The sequence below is a fragment of the Marmota flaviventris genome, chromosome 9, assembly GCF_047511675.1.
Source record: "Marmota flaviventris isolate mMarFla1 chromosome 9, mMarFla1.hap1, whole genome shotgun sequence".
In the NCBI taxonomy this organism is placed as follows: domain Eukaryota; kingdom Metazoa; phylum Chordata; class Mammalia; order Rodentia; family Sciuridae; genus Marmota; species Marmota flaviventris.
This window is the reverse complement of record NC_092506.1, coordinates 14,294,232-14,310,776: the sequence shown is the minus strand read 5'-3', so window position 1 is coordinate 14,310,776 and position 16,545 is coordinate 14,294,232. Positions and strand designations below refer to the sequence as shown.

At 40.5% G+C, this 16,545-nt stretch overlaps 1 protein-coding gene across 1 annotated transcript; it reads left to right on the top strand.

Moving 5' to 3' along the window:
* The first annotated feature begins 11,327 nt into the window (after positions 1-11,327).
* LOC114099807 (olfactory receptor 9I1-like) lies at positions 11,328-12,326 on the top strand. Its single transcript, XM_027944321.2, has one exon. It carries the CDS (start codon positions 11,328-11,330, stop codon positions 12,324-12,326), a length of 999 nt encoding a protein of 332 aa, XP_027800122.2.
* The last annotated feature ends 4,219 nt before the right edge of the window (positions 12,327-16,545 follow it).

The window sequence follows — 16,545 nt, the reverse complement described above, 5'->3', positions numbered from 1 at the left end:
ATTAAAGCTGTAGGTTAAAAAAAAATGTTCCAGTCTTACTTGCGTGTTTCATACAAGAGCCGACATCCTAGGCTGGATGTGGTCCCATGAGATGGTAAGTTCTGATAGCAAAGGCCAGATTTTCTGCCTAGTTCCATCTTCCCTAGTGTGCATGGACCTTCCCTCAGAGCCAGTATCTGCCCAGGATTCTCAGGGTGAGAATTAATGTGTTTATTACCTGGTGCAATAATCCAGTTGATTCATCTTGGAAAAACCAACCTAAGGTTTTTCAGGCAATTCATAAAAGGCAGTAGCTGACCAATTTTAGGTTTCCTTTTTATTCATCAAGCCAGTGAGTATTTAAAGTGCTTTGGAGGTGGTTTTGTGGGAGAGATGCTGTGAGCCCAGAGGGTTTTGCTGGATCATGAATCAGCACCTGAGACACCCCGGGGCTCCTGGGAAAAGCCAGCCCTGTCAGGGAGAATGCACTTCCTCAGAGCTCATTATCGCATCCTCTCCACACATCTTAGAGGATAAAAGCAAATCTTTTGGGATTCTGTGGCAACTCCTAGGCCTTGTGAGTCTCTCATTAGTCTCAAGGCTTCTGCAGGGAAGGACTTGGTTCTTTTCATCATTGGTCCTTGTGTTCTGCAATGAGTGCTCTCAGGACTGGAGCTTGGATGTGGACTTTTGGTGAAATTCTCTTTACATTGCACCCATCCTTGGTCCTGATGTCAAGTCCCATCTCAGGGGTGGAAGCCTCATTGCATTGGCTGCCTAGTGTTTTACAAAGAAGACCAATTATTGGAAGGAATGTGTCCAGGGTGGCCTACACACATTTCAATCACATCTACCCTGGATAGCTTGTTAGCTCACCTTCTTTGAAGATTCATTTGGTCAACTTTCTCTGGCTACTCCAGTTCTCATTTCTTCCCTGGCCTCTGAAACTCATGATTTCTTTGTTAGAACCACACATGGTGGCCCTGCAGTCCACTTGTCTTCCATTGTTCATAGTTGTTCCTTAGTGGTTAGTCTCATCTCCTTAGCTGAGCTGTGAGTTCCTGGAGAACACTTCTGACTTCCTGCAAATTCCACCATGAACTTAGTTCTGCCTCTGGCAAGGGATTTGACTTTTTGCAGTTCATAACAGCCACTAGATGACTGAGCTGTCCTCAATATCCCTCTATAGGGGTGTGACTTCCTAGAAATTTCTAGGAACAGTGATCCCTTACTCCAGGGAAGGATATAGCTGTGAGCCCATAGTCATCAGTGCTCACAGTAGCTGCAGGTGATATGCGACTAGTAGCTGGGGTACTAAGAGATGGTCTTTCTTTTTAGTGGACTTCTGAGTGTTTATATCTGGGGCTTCTGATACCACCATGTTAGTGGAAGTGGATCAGAGGGAAAGTTAGGAGATGTGACCTGATGAGAAAATTTGAATTTCTGGAGAAATCATGCCTGAAGGCATTGGAATCAAATGGTATTGGTTATGTGAGTTGGTAAATTTATTTTTTTTGTATTGTAAGTATATTTTATTGAGTTTTCTAACCACTTCAACTGAAAAAGTTTCAATACCAACTCTGAGGTATTTATTATTTTATATACAGGCATAGGACTATTTAGAAGAATATATACCAAACTGAGGTATTTATTGTTCTGAATATTTATATAGGCATTGGAATAGCTATAAGAGTATAGATCTGTCAAAATGAGTATCAGCAGGCCTTATAAAAAGGATATCACTTTCATAATCTTTGGAGATTTGTTGGAAAAATGACATATTATCAGAAAGAAAATATTTCAGTATTTATAGTACAATAGGAAGGGCAAATGAGGTGAAAATAACAGAGAAAAACTGGAAATACAAAAATAGCAAATAACCTGCTTGATATAAACTTACTATGAAGCTGAGTGTGACCCAGTCACGTGCAAGGTTGGTCTCCCATAAAACATTTTTAAAAATTTTATTTATATATGATGAAACATTTAATTTTTTTTAAAGTTGTAGATGGACACCATACCTTTATTTATTTATTTTTATGTGGTGCTGAGAATGGAACCCAGTGCCTCACACTTGCTAGGCAAGCGCTGTACCACTGAGCCACAACCCCAGCCCCAGAAAGAAATGTGTATTGAATCACTGATGGTGGAATTCTTGACTATTTGGAAAGAGAATGTTGAACTGTTTCTAAGACTTTCCTTAGAAAATTTTGATATGAGAGAGACAATATAGGGGAGTCTCTGTCTTTTGGTCGTTTCTTGGTGGGAAAGATCCAGGGGCCACTATCTATACAGGACACAGAGGAATTTCCCTTGAGATAAAGGATTCAAAGTCTGGCCTCTGCAGAGATCCTGGGATGTAAAATACCCTCAGCAGTCCTGGGTGGGAGTGAGCCTCTGTGGAATTCATCGAAAAGGAAGGAAGGAGAGATCTTCCTTTGGGCAGAGCTGGATCACTGGTGGCAAGTGTTGGTGTTAGATGAAGCACAAGTCAGTATGGGGTATACATTTTTGGGAATATAAATTTTCTCTATTGTGTTCGAGGTTAAGATACATACATATCTTTATTTTCCATCTGTGTGTATGTATATACATATATTTACACACACACAGACATACAGAGTCATTCTCAAATTCCCCAGGGGATATCCAGAGCCCAATCCACTGATACTTATGTATCTTGTAAAATATGGCTAGGTATTTGCATATATGTTCTCCCATATACTGTGATTCATCCCTAGATAACTTGGTACTGCAGTGGGTCATGGGTCCCTCCTACTTAGGCAACTTTATAACAGTTAATCTTTTTCTTATTAACTTACTCAATGGAACAATATAAAACATTATATGAACTTCAATCCCAATTAAAAAAAAGATGTGTAAATGCCTATAGAAAAAAATTATGGACAGGTACAACAGTACCAGACCCTGTTCAGTTTGTTTTACAAGAGTCATCTTGTTCAAATCATGTATAACCACCCCAAGAGACAGGCATAGAGAGGTGACATAACTCCCTTACACTCACGAAGTAGAGGGAGGATTTAAACCCACGCAGTTGACTGTCAGAGTTTATGTGCTAAGTAAGCACATTTTAGTGCATTTCCCTTCAAACTGGGAACAGGGCTTATTGGAATGGTGTGATTATAGCGGTTTCCATTTCTTTTGTTATACCTTTTGGACATTGCCCAAGTTTTCTGTATTAAAGAAGCTTATTAATTATCAGCTGAGTGACATCAGCTAGGATAGCAATGGTGGTTGAGAGTCAGGCATTGGAATCAGCCTGCCCTGGTTGCAATCTCAGCCCTTCCCCTTCCTATGTGAGTGGCTGTTTCACCTCTCTAAGTTCACCCTTTGGTAGGCTACAACAATATTATCTACTTCACAGGATTTCTCTAGGTGATTCAATAGACTAAACATAAATAAAATTAATATGGTGTGCTGGGGTACTGTTGTAGTATTTTATTTTTATAGCTAATTAAATATTAGTTGAATAATTGAGTAAGCAGGCCATTGGGGCTTCACATACACATTTCACTTGTGTCTTATAAAGGAGGTGGGTCAGAAGGGTCACCTTGGGTTCATGACAACTCCTCAGACAGCAGAACACAGAAGTAGCTTCCTCAACCCCAAGGTGAAGTTGAATTACGGTGGAGGCTTCCAGACAGGATGAAGGTTGATGGGGAGGAATGGAGAATGAGAACAGTGTATGGGCCCTTTTTGGAAGTTTTCTTTCCTCTGGGAGTTGGAGAAGCCTAATTAGAAGCTTAGGGCCTGATTAGAAACTCCCATCAATGGCAATCCCCCTGCCTCCATCTTCTAATTGCCTTCTTGGGGTGAAGGATCCAGCCCAGGATAGGGCAGAGATCCAACACCTATTGACGGTCGCTCTTGTGGGTGCTGGGGCTTGTGAGCTGCAGGTGCTGACGATGTCCATTTCTCCAGCTCCTTGAAGAGCCACTTAGTCTCCACACCCTGCCTGCACTCACTCAGGCGTCTGGACTGGGGAGGGCCTTTTGGTGCTGCTGAAGGTGAGTGTGGCTCTGGTAGATCAGAGAGAAAATGAACCACAGTCTAGACTAGAAGTGTACTTGACAATCTGAATCTTGGGTTCCTCTCTTCTGAAGTGGGTTTTCCTTTATAAAGTAGGGTCAACACTGAGTGTGATTTTTTTCTGGGGAATTCAATGTGCTGGGACTTTCTTGTTCTGTAACACCGGACTGATAATGTCTCTCAAATGTGTTTTAGGTGATTGTTTTTAGCATCAGAAGTCACAAAGTAGGTGGCATGCCATGAAAAGGTAAGGATGCTATTTGGAAGTCATGGATTCTAATTGAGAAAGTGGAGAGAGTAAGGAAAGCTCTTGTGGAATCTCTTAAAAAACTTGTAAAACTCTGTCAGGTGTTTGGAGTTATCCAGTGTGATAGCATTGACCTTACAGAGAGCTGAAAGTTATAGGTAGGCTCCAAAACAGAACAAACTCCTTCCTGGGAGAGTAATTTCTCCATCCTTGGAATTGTTCAGGCTGCATAAATGTAACTGGTCAGAAAGGATCACTGTCAGCTCGGAAATTATCTGTCAGTGAAGCTAGAGAGGAGATTTCTGTCCTGGGTGGCAGGTAAGTCTTAGATCCCTGCAGTTCAGAGTCTTTGGAACAATGTTCTGTGCTTGGCTCAGTCATTTCTAAGTAGAGAGAATTGAGGTCTCTCCTTTAGAAACTGGTCAGCTGGATGCTGACTTTGGGAGAAGCTCAAGGAGATTTTTTTTAGGGGGTGAAAGAGCCCTAGTCAGGGCTCATGAAAACCCATGCCCACAGTCCTGCTTTGTAAGACGGGCTCTGTCGAGAATCCTCAGCATCGCAGCTCCTCTCCCCTCCTAATCCCCCTTGATAGAAGGGCAGTAGCTTTGGAATTAGAAAAGCTGTGTTCTCTGACAGGAGGAGCAGCCCAGGCAGCCGAAAGAGCATCTCCTCAGGCTGCAGGAGACCTGGGCTCTAGTTACCCCAACCTTTCCCCCTGGTTGAATGTATCTGGGCAAGATGCTTCTCACCTCAGGCTCATCTTTCCTCATCTCTAGGATGGAGGTAATACTATGTCATTACCTCTGAAGGCAGGAGGTTGAAACCATCACCTTCTGAGGCTCCTTTAAGTTCAAAACTCCTCTGCATTCAATCTGGGAAGAAGCTAGGTCAGAGTGAGCTGGACAGAGGAGGAGAAGGGTAAGTGTTTGGGCAGACTTTATATGCCAATATGGAAGCTCATTCCAGGATCACAAAGTGAGGAAGAGTCTTAAGATCTCAGTGTTTCACGTCCCCTCTCCTGGCTATTTCATACAGGGTACACATATCTCTGTGACGTGTGGTGTGGTAGGAAGGGTCTATGTCCTGGGTCTGGCAGCTTTGCTTCTCTAGCTGTGTGGCCCTTGGACAATTCCATTGAACTTTCTGTGTCCCACTTTCTTTATCTGAAAATGGTTTGTGTGAGGGTCAAATGAGGTAACGGGTCCATAATGTTCTAAAGTGAGGGATTATGAGCAGTTTGTAGTATCTGGGAGATGGAATTCACATCTTCTCTCGTATGCAGCAGAACTGTCCTTTTCTGAACCCACAATATTTCATCTCACTTCATCCTCACGACACTCCTGTGGCTTAGGTAGCATCGTGACCATTGCATAGAACAAAGAGCTGAAATCCAGGGACTTTAAGTGACTGGCTGGGATTTGACCCCACTGTGACAGAACTTCAAAGCAGTTTAGTTCCTTGATACCTTGCTGATTCTGCCTTTTTTTTTTTTTGGCTATTTTCAGTGCAATATATTGCCAGATAATATTTTTTTCTATGTCTTGATGAGTTTTTATTCAATTAGAAAATAATCAACCAATGTTTTCTGAGGGTAACAGGGAGCCCTTGGATAGAAACTATTTTCATCCTTAAGTTGAACCATTTCAAACGTGGCAGAAGGAACTGACATACTTTTCCCATCATTTAAACATCCTGAGGGTCCAAGTTGTCCCTGTCACATTGAGAGGCAGCCAAAACATTATACCTCATCTGTTTTCCTCTTTCCTCTTTAAGACAGCACAGGCAGAGGATGCCAATTCTATTATGGGGCAGAGGGCAAATCACCATCATCCATGTCTGTTTAGCTCTAAATATTTCTCACTACATCCCTTGTGTCCAGTATACTGCCTGGCGCAGAGTTCATGGGCAAAGCCTTTATAAATTTTTGTTGCATGATTCCAGCCGAGAAAACTGGCTACATAACTTTAGGCATAGAACACCACCTTTACATGTCACCATTTAAAGACAACTTTAAACCCACTTGGAGGATCTAAGTGGATTAGTTTTACTGAGCTATATAAATACTCTTCAGATCCATGACTATTTATTTCCCCCAGCATGTGCTATTATAAAGCTGATCTCTGGGCACTTATAGAAATCCCTTGCAAGTGCAAACTTTTTAAATTTTAGAATCATCTTCCTGTGCATTTTCTTGTTTGATTCTTAGCAGCCTCTTGGTTCTTAGTACAGTACTCTTTCTTCTCCAGAATGACAGATGGAGCCTATTAAGGTCCACTGAACTTTCTTCTGAAACCCCCTTTAGTTTTCTGAGATTAAGAGGAGGGTTGGGGAGTATTAATAATCTCAAAGAGCAGACAATCTGCTTTAGCTGTAAAGGATCACATATCTTAGTTGTGTGTATTGTTGGTTGATATAGAAATGAGGCTGTGAGTCTTGGGCAGACATTACTAACTCGGTGGAGGGTGACCCAGAATTACGGAGCCACATTATAGCAGGGCCCCCAGAAGTGAAGTGTTTGCACACCTGATCAACAATTTGGTAACAGATTGTTGTGAATGTTAAATGCTAATGCTGCTCAATATGATGGAGGATGGTATTCAAGACTCACTTTCTTTTGGTGTGTCCTTAGAAGCCAATGATTTCAACTATTTTGAGGGCTTCAAAAACAGGAAACTGATTCTTCAGTATTCTATTCATACTCTCCTGGTCATTTAGTTTTTCTGAATACCTGGGACCAAATACTTTCTTCTAAGGTTACACACATCCATGGTTCTTCTTCCCACCTTGATGTTATGTGGAGTTGCTGTTTTCCCTAATCTTAATTATTCGGAAATTGATTAAGGCTGTTCTGCCTAGAATTATAAATCATTCAGCAGTGTTTTAGGAATTTAGACTGTGTATCACATGGCAAGGTGATAGTTTTTGGAAAAAAATATGGTAGCTCTTCTGAAGATCAGCAACCACTGGAAAATCTTGGTTTCCCTCAAAATTTTCTTCTGCCCATTAAAGTGGACACAGTTGATGCGGAGAAGGATCTCATCAGGTTTGCTATGGATTAGGAGAACCTCTCCCCACACTGTCTCAAAATGAAGGTCTAGGGAGCTATCTTGAGACTTTAAGATTTCAGGAGCTGGCTGTAGTATGGCAGACCTGGAGACCTCCTTAAGCTTTTCCATTTTCTCCTTGAGCATCTGCCTTTCTCCATCACCCATACACAGATCAGTCTGATTTAGGTTGAATGCCTGTTTGTGCATTGTCTTTCCAGAACCCATTTGGCAGAGTCCTCTGGCGGCACTGTTATTGGCCTGATGCTGATAGGGATAATTATTCTGATTATTCTGGCATCCAGCAAATGGGCAATTTTATTTTGTATTTATTTATTCATCAATACCTCTTTCCAAAAGAGATTTAAAGTGGTTTATAAAAATGCACAACATGCAGCAAGATAAATTAAAAATGAGGAATGAGATTTGGGCAAAGGGGGAGTATCTACTAGCAGATGGTAATCAGGGCATGTTCACATGACTGTCATCTTTCAACTTAATTCTGTGCTAGAGGTATAATGGGGGATTAGGGAAGAATGGATTTACAATAGAGGGGATGTTCTGAGAGGGTGAGACTCCTGGCTAGGAGTTCCGTTCTGATTGTAAGCCTGAGCACCTCTCCTGCCTTCCCCTTCCTGCAGATAGGACACACAAAATACGGTGAGGTTACAAGGAGGAGAAACTAGGCAGTGCTTCCAACTCAGAACTAGGGTAATTTGCCAAGATTTTTATTTAATATTAGTCTTCTCCTTGCCCCAAGTGTAAGAGGGTAATGTTTGTAAAACTACTGGAAAAGTCCTGGGTATAAGAAAAGTGCTCACAGCCTGGTAACTCCCATTGTTATTGTACTCATGAACAAGGGGATGATTGGGAGCATGACCTTGGGGTCTGACAGGTCATGATTCAAATCCCTGCTTGGTGGTTTACCTAACCAAACGACTTAATCTCTGCCAGCCTCTGCTTGTGTGTCTGTAAGAAGATAGGCTATGTTGGGGTATTGTGAGAAATGAATGAATGAAGCAGTTTACATGAAATACCTAGAGCAATAGTTAACATCCTGGGCACTCTCCTCACATCGCTCATTATAATTATTACCAAAAGATAAAAGTACAACCAATTTAGTTTATGTGTCCAGCTGAAGTATGGGCCATGGTTTAGGTTAGTGGAAAGTGTGGTGGATTTAGAGGTGGAAACCCTGGTGCTGTTTATCAACTGCATGATTTTGAGAGAGTGGTTTACCCAATTTGAGACTGATTTTACTCAGCAATAAAGCAGTGATAAATTAAATTTCTTAACGGCTGAAGAACCAAAGGGTTATAAAACCATTTTTGTAATAATTTCATGTGTCAGATATGCTCTGTATTAGGCACAGTGTGTTGCCATGAATTCTATCTTTTGCTCAAAGCACAACAGTGCTATTATTGTTATTGAATAGGTATCAAAATTGATTCTAGGGGTCAAGGAATTTGTCCAAGTTCACACAAATGGAAATGGCTAGGCCCAGGTTTGGAACAAGCTCAGTGTATCTTCAGGGCCCGTTTCCTGGCCACTGTGCTCTATTTCTGGGATCCAGCCTTACCTTTATGCTAGGTTATCCTGGGCTCCCTATGGAACTTCCAGTACTTCAGGGGCTTCTCTTTGTTATTCGAAGGATAATACCCTTGAAGAATGTTGTCTTAAAAATGTCTCAAAAGGACCTGAAAAAACTTCACATAGTTTGTAATGGGAACGGAAAAGTCTACTGCTATTTTTTTAAATGTCATTTAAAGTATTATTTTGGGTAAATAGTGTGTGCAAATAAATGTGAATAATTATTACCTGATCTCATCATTTCTGCTTGACATTGCTTTTCAATGAGCTTTAGGATGGTCCTGTTCAATATCCTTCTTACTTGCATACCCTCAATTCCCCACATCCTGCATTTCTTTTCATAGAACTTGTCATCTGCTATCATGGTAGAAAATATATTTCTTCTCTTTAAAGCATATTGTATATAGACGGTTCTGCTACAATGTCTGCTCCACAGGCAGAGATCTTTCTTAGTCTGTTTTGTTCTAAGCAATCAGAAGAGAGCCTGGTACAGGGTAAATTCTCAGTAGATTCTTACTGAATAAAAACATGAATACAGATTCTTTTTCCATCGGGTCAGGATGATATGCTTGAACTCTGAAGAACACAGCAAGTCATTGTTCTGGGAGAAGATCAAGATAAGATTTAGCCCTCAGAACAGGAAAACAATCTAAATATTTATACTATTAAGAACTTGGTGTGAGGTGAAAGTCCCCATCAGATGCTGACCTTTGTTCTACCATTAGAGCATTGTTGCCAAACGCTGATCAAAGTTTGATTTATTACTTATCTAAAGTGCAATAGGAGATTTTTCTCAAATTCGGGTTTTGTTTCAAGGATGAAAAGAGTATACGAGGAATTATCTTTGAAGTCCACATTCCATATTTTCAATTCCCCAAATTATTAGCATCCAAAGGCACAGAGACAAGATTGTACCTGGCAGGAACCCCATCTGTATTAGAATTGTAAACTCAATGTGACGGCTTTGTCCCTTAATGAGTTTTGCAGGCTAATTCTGGAATGGCAGGATGCAGGCATCTCATTGATTGATAATGATCTGGTATTTTTTTTTTTTAATTGGGGCAGGTCCTTGGGAATAAGAAGAGCACTTGGAAACCAGGCCATAATGCTTGGCAGGAGCAGAGATGGGGAAGTGACTTGGCAGGCAGCAGGCTGCGGAGGTTCTAACTGTGCTTGCTCTTTATGTCCCTCTGTCTAGCATCTAAGTTCACTGTGCTTAGGTGCACATAGGCAAAGTTGATGTTGGAACTCCAGGGGGCTGTGGACTTGGTGATATGAAGATTCCAGACTGAATCTAGTAGTGTGTCATTCCCATTATCTCATAATTAAGAAAAAATTTTGTATGGATTCATCATTTTTTATTTTTTAACAAGAAAAAAATGTGTATATTTATGGTATTTATAACAATGTTTTGAGATATGCACATATTGTGGAATGGCTAAATCAAGATACTTAATATATATTATACTTTTTTTGTGGTGAGAACACTTAAACCTATTCTCAGCAATTTTTAAGTATACCTTGCTATTAACTATAGTCACCTTGTTGTACAATAGATGTCCTGAACTTACTGACATTTTTTTTTCTTTTGACCAGCATCTCCTTAGTACCCCTGCTATACTATTCTACTCTCTGCTTATCTGAGTTCAACTTTCAGATAGCATGTATGAGTGAGAACATGTGGTCCTTATCTTTCTATGCCTGGCTTTATTTCACTTTATGTAATGTCTTCCAGGTTCATCCATGTTTCACAAATAACAGGATTTCCTTGCTTTTTATAGCTGAATAGTATTTCATTGTATGTATACCACATTTGGAAAACATAATTCTAAGTGTGAGTGAGATCAAGGGCCATGCACAGTATGCAAATATGTCCTTCACCTTAATGTTAAGACTTTGGGTTGTAATCCCATTAAACCAAGAAGGAGGCCTAGGGTCAGACAAGTGAATTACTTGCTCAAGGTCTGAAAGGATTTAAACCTGGTGATTTCAAAGCCCAGTCCTTAATACTATAACACTAGGGTTTTGGACTATAACACTAGGGTTTTTCCAATGCAGTGTTTTATGGCTCTATGTGAAGCTGATATAGCCTCTAACATGGGACCTGCAAGTGTTTGGAAGTATTCGAAGAAGCACATTCTAACCCTGGCTTTGCCTGGTTACGATGAATCTTGAACGAATCACTTCACTTCTTTTTTCCCTTATATTCTTCTGTCAAAAGTGGGATTAACAACATGTGCTTCCCAGGGTTTCTGAAGGATCAAGTGAAACGAAGTTTGTGAAAAATGTACAGTAGTTTACAAATCTAAAAAAAAAAAATCATTATATTACTGAGCAATGATTAAATCCAGCCTTCGTCACCTTAGTGGATCCTCAATGAGACTTATTATTTTATTTCAGCAGGTGACCTTGGCTTCATGGCAGAGAACAGCACCAGGGTGGTGGAGTTTATTTTGATGGGGTTCCAGGTTCACGCAGAGCTGCAGTTATGTTTGTTCTTCGTGTTTCTGGCCTTTTATCTCACCACCATGGGGGGAAACCTGGGCATGATCATGCTGATTCAGAGTGAACCCCAGCTGCAGACTCCCATGTACTTCTTCCTCAGCCACCTGTCCTTCCTGGACATCTGTTACTCTTCTGTTATTGTCCCTCAGTTGCTTGAGACCTTGAGGACTGAGAAGACGGTCATCACCTACGAGCGCTGTGCCACCCAGTTCTTCTTTTTTACGTTCTATGGTAGCACCGAGTGTTTCCTTTTGGCTGTGATGGCCTATGACCGCTACGTGGCTGTGTGTAATCCCCTCCTCTACGCCACGGCCATGACACCGCAGACCCGCCTGGGGCTGGTGGCTGCTGCATATGCTGGTGCCATGGTGAATTCCGTGGTCCGCACTGGGTGTACCTTCTCCATCTCCTTCTGTAAATCCAATCAAGTGGACTTCTTCTTTTGTGACCTTCCACCGCTGCTGAAACTGGCCTGTAGTGAGACCAGGCCCCGGGAGCAGGTCATCTACCTCTTTGCTTTCCTGGTCATCATCTTGAGCGTTTCAGTGATTCTCATATCCTACATGTTCATCATTTGGGCCATTCTGAAGATTCAGACAGCGGGTGGTAAAGCCAGGACCTTCTCCACTTGTACTTCTCACATGATGGCGGTGGCTCTGTTCTTTGGGACACTCATATTCATTTACCTGAAAGGTAACATGGGCAAGTCCCTCTGGGAAGACAAGATTGTGTCAATGTTTTACACTGTGATCATTCCCATGCTAAACCCCATGATCTACAGCCTGAGAAACAAGGAAGTGCAGGAGGCTCTGAAGAAAGTCTTCAAAAGATTTGTGAGGGTTTCCCAAGCGGAGAAAGGCTGGCGCTTCATCAGGCCAGAAGTCCCTGCAAGTCATGCTTTGAGTTTTTAATCTCACTCTCTTAAAACATCAACTAGATTTCATAATTACTAAGATATCATGAAGCAGAGAAATGGAATTTGGGGTTCTGGAACTTTGTTAGTGTTAAGGTCTGTAAACAAGTCTGGATGGCGCCTGGCATTTTGCCAGAGGGAGTGGTTTGTGAAGTAACGCCAGCGAGCCATTAAGTGTAGAGATTTCTTATTGGTTGACTGCTGTATCTAGTTTATGTTAATTAAGATAAGCTGTGTGGAATGTATATATACCGCTCCTGTCCTACAATAAATGGCTCCCTCTCCTGCTGTATCAATGTACACAAGTTCTTCGTCACCCCCCAGTTATTTTGCCCAGCCAGCCGGGCTGGGGCAGCTAGTTCTATGACCTTGAGTTGGAGATGCTCTGTATCAGTTTTCTTATCAGACAAATTTCTGCCTTGCTATGACTGAGGGTTGAGAGACCTTCAGCTAGGCTCAAGAGAAATGGAATACCACATTTGTAAATAACAATGTGCTATAGAATATAAGATTTATTTTTCTTACCTGTTCTAGATATAGTTTGAATGTTTTTTTTAATTCTTAAATTTGTTTTAATTAGTTATATATGACAGTAGAATGCATTTGTGCACTTTGATATATCATACATAGATGGGATATAATTTCTCATTTTTCTGAGTGTACATGTTGCAGAATCATATTGGTCATGCAGTCACATATATGCATACAGTAATAATGTCTGTTTAATTCTACTATCTTTCCTATCCCCACATCCCCTCCCCATCCCTCCCATCACTTCCCTCTACCTAATATAATGCCGCAGTCCGGCTGCAGCAAAATAACCGGGGGGGGGGGGGGGGGGGGGTGACGAACAACTTGTGTAGATTGATACAGCAGGAGTAGGAGCCGTTTATTGCAGGACAGGAGCAGTATTTATACATTCCACACAGCTTATCTAATTAGCATAAACTAGGTACATCAGTCAACCAATAAGGAATCTCCACACTTAATGGCTCGCTGGTGTTACTTCACAAACCACTCCCTCTGGCATTTTGCCAGGCGCCATCCAGACTTGTTTACAGACTCTAACATTCCCCTGGCAAAATGCCAGGCACCATCCTGACTTGTTTACAGACTCTAACAATATAAAGTAACACTATTCTTCTCTAGTACCCCTCTGCCTTATTGTGAATTAGCATCTGCATATTAGAGAAAACATTTAGCCTTTGGTTTTGTAAGATTGGCTTATTTCACTTAGCATGATATTCTCCAACTCCAACCATATACTGGCAAATGCCATAATTTTACTCTTCTTTAAGCTGAGTAATATTCCATTGAGTATATATACCACATTTTCTTTATCTATTCATCTATTGAGGGACACCTAGGTTAGTTCCATAGTTTAACTATTGTACATTGAGCTGCTATAAATATCGATGTGGGCTGCATCACTACAGTATGTTGATTTTTATGTCCTTTGGGTATAAACCAAGGAGTGGGACAGCTGGGTCAAACGGTGGTTCCATTCCCATTTTTTTGAGGAATCTCCGTATTGCTTTCCATAGTGGTTGCACCAATTTGCAGTCTCACTACCAATGTATAAGTGTACCTTTTTCACCACATCCTCACCAACATTTATTGTTACCTGTATTCTTGATGATTGCCATTCTGACAGGAGTGAGATGAAATCTTAGAATAGTTTTGATATGCATTTCTTCAATTGCTAGAGATGTTGAACACTTTTTCATATATTTGTTGATCAATTGTATTTCTTCTTCTGTGAAGTATCTGTTCAGTTCCTTAGCCCATTTATTGACTGGGTTATTTGGTTTTTTTGTTGTTAAGTTTTTTTGAGTTCTTTATTAATGCTTTCCCAAGGTATAGGTTGAGTTTTTTTTTCCTGAGGCTCATTTTTGTGTCTAAAATAATTACAAACCTATAGCTCAGTTTTTACATAGTAAGGTCAGTCAAATTCTTTGGTTGTGGATGGTGGGGTGGATATTAATGTTTCTTAACATTTAGTCATATCCAATTTAGGTGTTTGCCATGGAAAAATTACAAGCAGTGAACAGAAGGAAAAATAAAGAGAAGAAAGGATATGTGAGCTAAGAAATGTTCAATTAGTATATTAGCCTACTTTTCAAGATGTCATAGAGGGTAATACACTGTAGAATGAAAGAAAAATGTAATGATCTGCATTAGTTGTTGGAAACAATTTTATCTAGATGTAGGGCTGAACTGAATCTCATATATATATATATATATCTTTGTAGCTCTATTTTATTTCTAAAGTATTACTCATGCACATCTGCCTCAATTAACTCAAGTTATTTCCTATCCTCCAGTAATGAAACCCACTATCTACTTTCATCTCCTCTAGGACATTTACTTTATTGTCAGAAGACAGATAACTATGAATTCTGACTGTCACTTTTTAATGACCTCCATATCTGCTAGAAATATTACTTGGGAAACATCTCCATGGAGATCCCACAATCTTATCCATCAACTGAGCAAATATTTATGGACTATCTACTATGCCTCAGACATGATATTAGTTCAGAACAGAGTATTCAGTACAACATATGGCTCCTCTTACATGGGAATTAGAACCTGGGGCATGGACAGATAGTAAACCCTTTTTACAGGGAATTAATTTTTAAAAATCATTTTGGAAAATAGAACAAAAAATGAAACACAGGGATTGTTATATTGTCTATCATAGAGTTCTGATCGTTTTTGGCGTGGTAAGAAAAGTCCTTGCAAAACTAACATTTAAGCAGAGACCTAAAGAATTAAGTATGCCACAGTCATGAGATGGGGAGATTGTTCTGGACGGGAAGAGTTGCATGAGTGAGAGCCTGTGAGGCAGGATGCTTTGAGGAACCAAGAGAAGCCACAGTGGCGGTAGCATGAGGTGGGGAAGCTTAGTGTGAGGTGCAGCTGGTGCATTCAGAAGAAACCAGGGCAAAGGGCCTTGCAGATCTGCTTAGAGACTTGTGGAACTGATTCCAAGAAGAGCAAGGTATTGAATGGTCAGCTCTGAATGTGGGGAAATTTCTTTGGCTGCAGTATGATATGTGGAAAGCGGGCATACGTGGTGGTGGAGATGGAGGGACATAGACTCTCTAGGTCTAAGAAACACAAATTGTGGTATTGTGTGCATGGCATTTGACTTTCATGAGATTGTGTATGCTTCATTCCAGGATTCACCTTGGGCTGGAGAAAGCCAGCAGGTGCATGCCCACGAGGTTGGCTTGCCTCCCTTTTCATTGGTGCACCTTTATTTCTATACAGCATGACCATCCTTGGGCACCTGAGGGGCTAACCTGTTTGTTCCTTCCTCAGGGTGGTCATACTCCTTGGGGGTCAACACACTCATTAACCTCCCATGACATGCTCGGCTGTGTTCCTGAGCTTAAGAAACCATCTTTGCAGGAATTCTTATGTGTTTAATGGCAGAAAATCCATCTTTAAATTACAAAACAAAGAAATTAAAGACCAAAATGTTAGACAGGGGTTTGCTATATTGGTGGTGGTGGGTGTTGTTACCTCATTTTCCTCCCAACTTCTACTTTCTGAGTGACAACCAACACTGCCCACAAATGAATGATGTTTGGTACATGTATGATTTTGAAGATACATATGTATAATTGCTTTAGGTATGTACCAAGTAGGTAAAAATAAAATGAAGTTTTTATTTATTTCCCTCTGATTCATATAGAAGACACAGAGGAAATGGTGTTTATGTTGTTTTGACAGTTACATGTATTAACATTTGAATGGAAATATTCATAAGTTACCTAATACATGTCAAGTTCCGTCCTGAGTTTTCCTTTATCTCAATTAAAACTCTTGTTCTTAAAAAAATGAAAGTCTCATTCTTAAAATAGACTCTTTATATAATTTTTTAGAAGTAGAATCTAGCCGGTAATCTTGGAATTGTTTTCTTTTGATTCCTTCTCAACTTTTTAGGAATTTAGGAATTTCTTTCTTTTTAGGAACTGGGCTTTGATGTTGCAAGTTTTTAGTTGTAACACTTTGACTTCAATATATCCAAAAATAAAGAGAGTAGACCCTCGAACTCTGCACTGACCTATTTAACTCCATTCATCCAGAAGCCAAAGTGCTGTGTTCTTGTCATCATTTAGAACAGCACTAACACTTTACTCATGGTCTTACCTGTACATATATATTAATTTCCAAGAAGGAACGTAGGTGTAAGGACAGATTAACTA